Source organism: Helobdella robusta (assembly GCF_000326865.2).
Source record: "Helobdella robusta unplaced genomic scaffold HELROscaffold_1, whole genome shotgun sequence".
NCBI lineage: Eukaryota > Metazoa > Annelida > Clitellata > Rhynchobdellida > Glossiphoniidae > Helobdella > Helobdella robusta.
The window spans coordinates 1,071,517-1,081,835 of record NW_008703570.1 but is presented as its reverse complement, the minus strand read 5'-3'; the positions used below and the strand labels follow the sequence as shown (position 1 = coordinate 1,081,835).

The following is a 10,319-nucleotide window of genomic DNA, read 5'->3' as shown; positions in this document are numbered from 1 at the left end:
ATTTGCGCTTCTCGGCTGAGCGTTGATATTTACCTTAACAACCATAATATAAACAATCTTGCCGTTAAAATTTTAAAAATCGCGTTTTATATTGTTTAATGTTATTAAATTTATTTTATTGGTTTTCTGTTTTAATTAAATAATTTATATAAATTAATAATTACTTGTTCCTTTATATCAAATATTTTAAATACCTTATATATAATGCACTGAAGATGAGTTATTTATAACTCGAAATAGCTATTTGCAAATTTATTTAATAAAAAATTTTTAAAAAACAATAAAATGTCTAATTTCTCTTAAATTAATAAATTAAAAAGAAATATAAAAAAGTTGAACAATATTGAAAGTAGTGTTGAATTTTTGAAATATATATATATATATATATATATATATATATATATATATATATATATATATGGGGAAGGAGTGCACAGTCGATCACTTTTTACAAAAATGGCTATAACTTAAAATGTTTAAGAGATAGCATCTTCTCTAAATATTTGTTTTATGTCTTTATTATTAAAACTTCAAATTCTACCTAGTGCATTTATCTAATTGGAATGGTTTTGAGCAAAATGGAGTTCAAAATGGCCTACTGAAAACGATCGATTGTGTACAACCAGTGTACACATCCGATCACATGTAAGTACACATCCGATCACTACTACAAATATACAATTTTAAGTTTGCCAAGCATTTAATTAAGTGTTGATAAGAATTTAAAAACATACAGAAATTAGTGATTTCATACTGATTTAGAAAACTGTTATAATGTAAATTCTTCTAGTAAAATGTCCTTATGTAGATATAAGTTTTTCTACAATTCTTCTCATTATACTAATCTAAAATAAAGAAATGAATAAATATTAACAGTTTTACTGAACTAGTTGGTAATACTAAACTAGTACTAGAAGAAATAATGTTTTTAAGTGAAAGTTTCCCTTCAAAGGCCACAAACTAGGACAGATTTTCAATGACTGACAGATCAACAGGAAATATTAAATGCCTTGAGGCCCGGGCAGTTCCACCATGACAAACTGGTTTCGGAAGCTTACAAACAATGTCATTTTTATCAATTTCATACGGTTCTTCATTTGAGATTATAAACTGGAATGCTGTAGACTTTTCTCTTTTTAAAAACACAATCATTAGTTCACCATCTCTCTCTGTTAATTTGCCGATATAATGAACAATTTTCTTCTTGTCTGTTTTCATCATCATTTCAAATTTTACAATGACAAATGCACCATCATTAAGTTCGGAAAAATCATACAATAATTCACTATTAATTAGTTCATTATTAAAAGCAGTACACAGTCGATCAATGATCAACTGTGTACACTCCTATGACGATCGACTGTGTACGTCCATGCCTATGATTTTTATACTACCTATAACTTTTATGGATATTTCCTACCACAAAATTTATGAATACACACGCATAGTATATACAATAATATATCAATAATGCAACACAGGTATATCTAACCGTACCTACCTTATGTACAGCTTAATTCGTTCGATGGTGTACAATATTTTCTTTCTATTCGTTAAAATGCATAAAAGATTTATAATATTTTATTCGCGAATGATTTCTGTCAAAATGGCGATAAACAACGAGGTCACCTATATTGTCGTCCACGTGGTACATTATATTTTACAAAATAAGAGTGCGTTCGAAAACAAACGTTCCGATTGACTGTGTACACCGATCGACTGTGCACGCCTTCCCCCTATATATAAGAAGTACTGGATATTAAAAGGATTAATTCACGTCTCATGTGGATCAAGCTTCGCATAGAAAAGCAAACAATGATTATTTTTTCTGCATACGCACCACAGACAGGCGAATCAGAAGAGATGAAAAATGACTTCTGGACTGCATTCTCTGACACCATCTCAACAATACCAAAATCTGAAACAATCCTGATTGGAGGCGATCTCAATGGCCACGTTGGAGAGAAAACAGATGGTTTTGACAACGTACATGGCTGTTTTGGCTATGGAAAACGGAATGAAGATGGCAACCGCATCCTTGAGTTTGCTGAAAGTCACGGGTTTTGTTTACTGAACACATATTTTAGAAAGAGGTTGGAACATCTCATAACATACAAAAGTGGATCATCAGCCACGCAAATTGATTTCTTCGCTGTCAAGCAACCACACCGAAGGCTGTTCAAAAATGTCAAAGTTATACCTGGCGAATCATGTGTCGCCCAACATAGACTCCTTGTGGCAGACCTGGTTGTCGAACTGTCAAAACATAAGTCTAAACAAATGCCTCGGAGAATCAAAACATGGAAGCTGAAAAGCAATATTTATCGAGAAAAATTTCAACAGATTGTCGCAACACAGTTAGACCACCAATCGCAAGCCAGTAGCTGAAAAGAAAGTTGCATACAAGCAATGGCAAAAATCAAAGTCTGTCGATGACCATACAATTTTCCGTGAGAAGAACAACTATGCAAGACGTCAAGTTGCACTGGCTCGGACAGATCAGTGCAGAGAGTGGCTCACTAAAAGCAAATGTGAACAAATGAAATCTCTGTATCGTATAGCAAAACAAGCAAAGCGTACGAAAAAAGACATAGTTGGTGCCTCATGTATAAAAAATGACAAAAATGAGATGGTTCTTGAACGAGATGAGATCAAGCTACAGTGAAGAGAATACTTCAACCGTCTGTTAAACGAAACAAATCCAATCAATGCTCCACCCATCGAAGGTCCGATTCCAGACATCACTGCAGAGGAGCTTACAGAAGCTCTGAAAGCTATTGATTGAATTGTTACCTACACCAGCTTTACAAACTGAACAGGGCCATCGTCCAGTAGCTGAGGATTGGATGGGTTCACCAGTTTTCATTGCTTTGGTTTTGCTGATGTTGACTTTGAACCCATAATCGGCGAGTCTGTTGTTCCAATCTTCAAACATCTGTGCTGCATTCTGCTCAGACGTGGCTGTTAAAACGATATCATCAGCATATATTAGATTCCAAATGTCACCAGTACGTATAGGTTTTGTGATTTCTTCCATCACAGTTATAAATAACAGTGGACTAAAAATCGAGCCTTGGTGAACTCCAACGCCGATGTCAAATGCATCTGTGTTTCCAACCGTTGTGCTGACGAGAGTCTTAGTATTCGTATACATTTCCATCACAAGTCGAACAAGATATTCTAGAATGAATTGTCGACGTAGACTCCACCTGATTGCTTCACGGGGAACTCGATCAAATGCTTTTTCAAGGTCTGCAAAAGTGTGTGATAGTTGGTGATGTCTTGCAGTTGCCGAAGGATGTAAATTGCATCAATTGTTGATTTCCCGGCTAGTAAACCAAATTGATAATTTCCGATTGTGATGCACGACGTTAATCTTCTCTCAATGATTTTCTCGACATTTTTTAGGGAGTGTTCTAACAGACGTATACCCCGATATGATGAACAGTTAAATGGACCACCTTTGCCTTTGTATAGCGGAACTGTCATGCTATAGTTCCATTCAGTCGGCATTGAGCAATTTTTCCACACTTCACGGCAAAGTTGTAGTAACGTTTGGATACCTTCAGTACCAGATGAGTCCAGAGGGCCCTGCTGCTTTTCCATCCTTTGTAGCTTTCAGAGCTTCTGTAAGCTCCTCTAGAATGATTGATGTCTGGAATCGGACCTTCGATGGGTGGAGCGTCAAAGTTAACATTGATGGGATTTGTTTCGTTTAACAGACGGTTGAAATATTCTTTCCACTGTAGCCTAATCTCATCTTGTTCAAGAACCATCTTATTTTTGTCGTTTTTGATGCATGAGGCAAAAACTACGTCAATCTGTTGAAATTTTTCTTGATAAATATTGCTTTTCAGCTTCCACGTTTTGATTCTCCGAGGCATTTGTTTAGACTTATGTTGTGATAGTTCGACAACCAGGTCTGCCACAAGAAGTCTATGTTGGGCGACACATGATTCGCCAGGTATAACTTTGACATTTTTGAACAGCCTTCGGTACTGTTGCTTGACAGCGAAGAAATCAATTTGCGTGGTTGATGGTCCACTTTTGTATGTTATGAGATGTTCCAACCTCTTTCTAAAATATGTGTTCAGTAAACAAAACCCGTGAAACCCGTGATTTTCAGCAAACTCAAGGATGTGGTTGTCATCTTCATGCTGTTCTCCATAGCCAAAACCAGCATGTACGTTGTCAAAACCATCTGTTTTTTCTCCAACGTGGCCATTGAGATCGCCTTCATTCAGGATTGTTTCAGATTTTGGTAATGTTGAGATGGTGTCAGAGAACGCAGCACAGATGTTCTTTTTCATCTCTTCTGATTCGCCCTTCTATGGTGCGTATGCAGTAAAAAGAGTCATTGTTTCTTTTCTAGGCGAATCTTGATCCACATGAGACGTGAGTTAATCCTTTTAATATCCAGTACTTCTTGGGCTAGCGGTTCTTTGACAAAAATTCCAACACCATTTTTGGCCGTCTTTTGACCATTCCAGAATAGTTTATATTTTTGTATATAAAAACATAAACTAAAATATAAATATATATATATATATATATACATATATATATAATATACACTTGATTTAAATCACTAAACAATACATTGCGCATTTTCAAAGGGTCTTTAACTTTTAATTGAATATTATTTTAAACGGCTGACACTGAATGCATTATTGTCATGAAACAACGGCCAAAGCAAACGTGTACAAACAGTATCCTAATGTTCGGAACGCCAGGAAAGTAATCACATACTGTGTCATGTCATGCTTACATTTCTTTCAATAGCTGTTTCAATAATAATACCATAGCTACAATCAGAAGCGTAAACCATGAAAAAGTCCCACTGGTCGCTGATGGCCTGGTTTGAGTTCTATTTAAGTTCAATGCCAAGCCTTTCTACGTGCGTGCGCGGTTATTCAGGAGTTGTTGTAATTATCATATACCACGTCAACAATGGTATTTTTAATTTTGAACTACAATCGTTTTACATTTCAAATTTGTCAACATTGAGTGGATATTTTTGTATATGTATGTTGGTGTAAAAAATAGTTTTTTTTGTTTATCTTAAATATTTTAAAAGTACAATACACAAACAGTGATTAATTGTGCAAAAAAATATTAATTTACTGTTACGCCATGCATCAATTTTTTTGCTCCCGACAATTTATTGATTAAATCTTCTTTAGCTTCCGCCTCACCCATTTTGACATCATCTTTATACTTTTTAGCCATTTCTGTAATCAAAGCGTCCAAGTTTTCAAACGTTATATTTCTGTAGATATCAAAATTTTAAATGTTTATAAATTTTGCATTGACAAAATTTCAACACAAGACAGGTATTTCAAAAAAACCTAGCGCCTTTGGCTTTGGCTTTTGAAAAAGAAATATCAATATGGTTTGAATTGCAGTTTTTTCCGACAACTCCTGCATCTTTGCACCACTTTGTAAAATCAGCAGTTGTTTGTTCCTTTCCATCAGCTTTTGTTGCAAATTGTTTAAATGCTTCAGCCAAACTTCTTGCCATTTTTAAGCTGAAAATAATTTGAGAATTGAATGCTTCCGTTAACCAGCGTTAATTTGAAATGTAATTCATAAGATAAAGTTCCTATGTATAAAGTTTCTCAAAACACTTGTCTATTTAATTTTTTGTGTTTTTATCAATAAGAATAAAAAAAATATTTTTGCAGTTTTCAAACCTAAATGCTAAATCAGACAATAATACGTAAATTTTTCAAAAACAAAACAAAAATGTATAAAAATAAATAAAACGCTGTTTTAATTTTAACGATTTAACAAATTTTTTAAGTTTCATTTTAATTCAAGTCTTAAAGTTTAAAATTTATTTATTAACAAACCATTTTAAAGTTTAAAGCTTTTTAATTAAACCAACGACATTTTTAACTTATACTAGCATTATTGAAATTATATTTTCGATATACAGAAATTGTTTAAGAATTTATCGACAATTTATATAATGTACATACGCGTAATAAATGAAAGCCTCACCTTTTTGTTCCTTTTTTTGATTTCGTCTTTTAGTAAGCGTTGCTATGTAAATAAAACATCACCAGGTCACCATGAATACAGTGTTATAAAAATGGTGCGTTCATTTCCACCATATAATAGGAATTGTATTGTGAAACTGAAAATAAGTTTAAAAAATATATAAAACCATATATGTAGAATAAAAAACAAAACGAGAAATTTAAATTTGGTATCGTTTTATTAAATGTTTAAAAAAACAAACCCAGACATTTTTCGAGAAGAACGTCTTTTATTCATTTATCGCAATTTATCCATGCTAAACCATTTATCTTCAGAATATAAGATAAATTATCTGATATTCTGTATATTTTATTTTATAATCTAAGTATATGTTTATATCTCAATGTGTCGGTTATAATATTTAATAACATAACAATATGTACGACTAAAGATTTCATGGTATTTGATATATCCAAGCATTGTTCCTACGTATTCTTCCCATTATAAACTTAACATTCAATAGCAGAATTGACGTCCTGCGCCTATTATAATTGTAATAAGAAGACCAAAAGTTAATGATATCCAAAGTGTTAAAGATCGGGTTTTGTCGAGGTCGATTGTCCCAACGTATTCTTCACATTGTAAACTTTATATTAAGCAAGAACAGAATTGACGTCTTGCATACATTATAATTGGTGTTAAGAAAACCATGCTGATTTTACAATAAAATAACTTACTTTTAGTTTCTCTAAAATTGTATTTTTCAAAAAAACAAATGAATAAATAAAGTCCGACTCGTAACCAGCAAACGGCATGTAACACATTTACTAGCAGAAGGCGTAAACAATTAAAACGGTTGTTAAAGTCCCGAAGAAGGCGTAAACAATTAATCCCGGTCGATCAATGACAATATATTGTTATAACTGACTCCTTGAACTTTTAGGGTATGGTTATTTCTCTCTACGTGGATTCTTGACTCCTGAACAGACTTATTTCAGATGACTTTATTAGAAAGAAAACAGTGCTGGCAATCACTTGTGTGTATTGCGGTGATCAATCACTCGTTTATTCAATCGATAAAATCGTTAAAATACAGCACAATAACTAATCGACAGATAAATCACAGAATACAACTATTTAGTTAATCTTCTCTTGTCAGACTAATTACAATAAGTTCTCTAGCCCTGGTATTTTTTACTGTAGTGAGTTTCCAGCTATCAAAATCTGACCTCTGTCACCATTGTGTAATCTCCTGAAAATCCCACTTCTAACACCATTGTTGTAACCTCTTCGACCTCGTAACTACCAACACCGATGTTATAGCTTCAATACTCGCTATACCTCCAACACCGTGTTGTAGCTTCCAACGACAGTCAAGAGTTCGTTTATCAGTAGGTTTAAGATTTCCGATAGATGAACACAACTATTTTAAACGCAAACTAAGTTAAACGTTTATTTAATACCAGCAGTAATAGAAACAATAAATTAACCAAATAACTACGTAAATCACATTTACGAATTCTACGCCAACTGTTGTTCCGTCTTCTTCTTACCTGTTCTCCGCCTTTTGCTTGTGTGTCGCTTGCCGTGTAACGGGACTTTTACAACCGTTTTAATTTGCAAGCCCTTCGTGCAATTTCTAACTACTATTTCTTATCTCGCCTTCACGTTTCTAACAATCTGATTATCCCGGAAATTGTAGAAAAGGCTTTTTCACAAGCTGCAACCCTGGTTAATATACGCTCGAGATTCCGTATATCCTTTCCACCATGATATTTTCCAACCACAACTGAGCGCCAGAACAGTGAACCTGCTGTCGACCTGACACCAACAACAATACCAAGTCCTCCTCTGAAACCCACATTGTCAATCAGCAAACAATGAATTCTGTCATTTTTTCTGAACCGGCTGCAACCGGATGTAACGGGAACAGAAATTGTGTATGTACCATTACAAACTATTCTTATTCTTGATATTGATAAATACATATTTATTTGTTTGCAATTCAGCTATTTTAGCATGTTGTTTTTATTATATGTAGCAACCAGCATAAATTCAGTTGAACACCGAAGATAATCAGGCCATTCAAAAAAGCTGGACCGCAAAATTCGATTAAAGAAAATCAAAGAAAAGGCAAGACTCTTGACTGATACACCAGTGAAAGCAGAGTTGGAAGTTTGTCAGCGGGCTTGTGAATTAAAGACCAAAAAAAGAAAAAATATTTTAATTTATCATAATCAACTGAAATTAAGAAAGCTAAGTTGTTGCAGAAGCAGAAAAAAAAGTAACACTAATATTCCGACAATCACGACTGACGACAAAACACCTGAAGCATACTAGCTAATGTACCTCCATTTGAAGACTGGAGAGAATGTCCGTCCTGCGAAGAATGGTTCCATAAACTTTGCTGCCTAGAGAACTCGGTTTGTGCTATTCATGTCTATATGGCTATTTATTAACTTTAGTTTCGTGTTTGGCGCTATTATTTTGAAAATATAACTATTCTATTGAATTAGAAGACAAAGATATGATGAAGCACCTGTAAATACTGAAGAGAATAATGGTCTTACAGCATTTGGGAAGAAAAAATTTAAAAAACCATATTCGTACATTGTGCTTTACATTTATTAAACTTAGTCTTAAGTAAAGCTTGTTGCATTCAAGACATTAATAAATGTCTTGAATTTGTTGGGAAAATGTACACTTTTTCGAAACACCAAAACAAAACGTTGTCTTTTCAGCCAAAATCGATGAATATACTTTTTTTCGTGCCTTATTCTTTCAGGACAACCTCACTCCCAACCCGGCGCTAAATCAACAATAAAAACAAAGAAGTAATAAAAACTAGCATTGTAAATAATGACAAAGAAGAATATGATGCTATCGATGAAGAAAAGGAAGATGGACCAGCCAATAAAGAAATCTAACACCTAATTTCCATCTAAGTTCATTTTCACAAAGTAAATATTTCCCTATATAAAATCAACTTGCACTGATAATGATTCATTCGAAATCGAAATATGGCCTTATTTTCAGCATGAATTTGGAAAATAAGTTTATTTTGAATTTTAATAAACTAAACGTTTTCCAATAAACTTTAGTGAGAAAAATCGAAAAAATGAACTACAAACATATTAACGCCAAACATTCGGTAGAATTTATAGAATATTATAAATATATAAATATAATAGAGATAGATATATATATCTTAACACTTGTATCTATGACAGTCTTAAACGATAGTAAACTTAAATCAAAATTTCTTAAATAAGATGAATAAGATGGCACAGTGGGACCACAAACAAAAAATTTTTTTCTCCAATCCTTAGCTTAGTAGTTGGTACCGTCAAGAGATTAGAGTTGTTTGATTTGAGTTGAACAGCTCCCAACATAACTTTTGGTGGACATCTGCTGATCAAGTGTGGAAGTGCACATTTAAACATGATGACGGATATTTTGAACATTACTCTCTTTTCTATTGTCAGCTTGTGTAACTATTTGAACAGAGGAATAACATGATCAAACTTTGCAGCACAAAAAAAAACAATTCTGAATTGTTTGCAACATTGCGATTGATTTACTAAGCAGACCATACAAAATACTGTTGCTGTAATCTACCCGCGAATGAATAAAAGCATGCACCAAAGACTCTGAAAGTTTTTTTATCTAATGATTTTCTTATTATCTTCAATTTGTGCAACTGTCCGGTGTAGGCACTTGTCAGAGACTTTATATGACCATTCTTAGTCATATTAGAATCAAATATTTGAATATTAACCCCAGATTTATTGCCTTGGAACAAAATTTTATATTCATTCCATCTATCAAAACTGATTTTACTCATCTTAGGGAGCTGTTGCTAAGTTTCCATTGAGAAAATCTGAGTTTTGCATTTATTGAGCCGCAGTCGATTTTCTGACACCCAGTCACTGATCTCCGCTAAGCAATTGACAAGTCTGAAATAATATTAAATTCATTCGATGATCCATTTGCAATTACCTGTACGTCATCGGCATAAGCGTGACCAACCAGTCTATGTTGTTCAATAATATTAAATATATCTGATGTGTACATCAAGAACAACAGCGGTCCCAACACAGAGCCCTGTGGTACCCCTGACGAAGCTATCTGAACAGGGAAAGATCGTTCATAAACAAAACCTGTTGTGTACAATATGATATGTATGACTTGAACCACTCATGAACAACGCCTGATAAACCAAATCTAAAGGCTAAGCACTTCAAGAAAATATCATGGTCCACACGGTCGAAGGCTGTACTCATATCTAAAAACGCTAGTAGACATGAGCACCCGGCGCCCATACTTTCATACAAAAA

The 10,319-nt window shown here is 33.7% G+C and overlaps 1 protein-coding gene across 1 annotated transcript in view; it reads right to left on the bottom strand.

Annotated features, from left to right (window-relative positions):
• Positions 1-5,521, bottom strand: part of HELRODRAFT_62642 (hypothetical protein) — a gene marked incomplete at both ends in the record, with an annotated part of 6,273 nt that extends 752 nt beyond the window's left edge. The window contains 2 exons of the mRNA XM_009010493.1: positions 5,125-5,269; positions 5,349-5,521. Of these exons, the coding sequence (XP_009008741.1) occupies positions 5,125-5,269; positions 5,349-5,521 (318 nt within the window). The remainder of the gene's footprint in view (positions 1-5,124; positions 5,270-5,348) is intronic.
• Between the last annotated feature and the right edge of the window lie 4,798 nt (positions 5,522-10,319).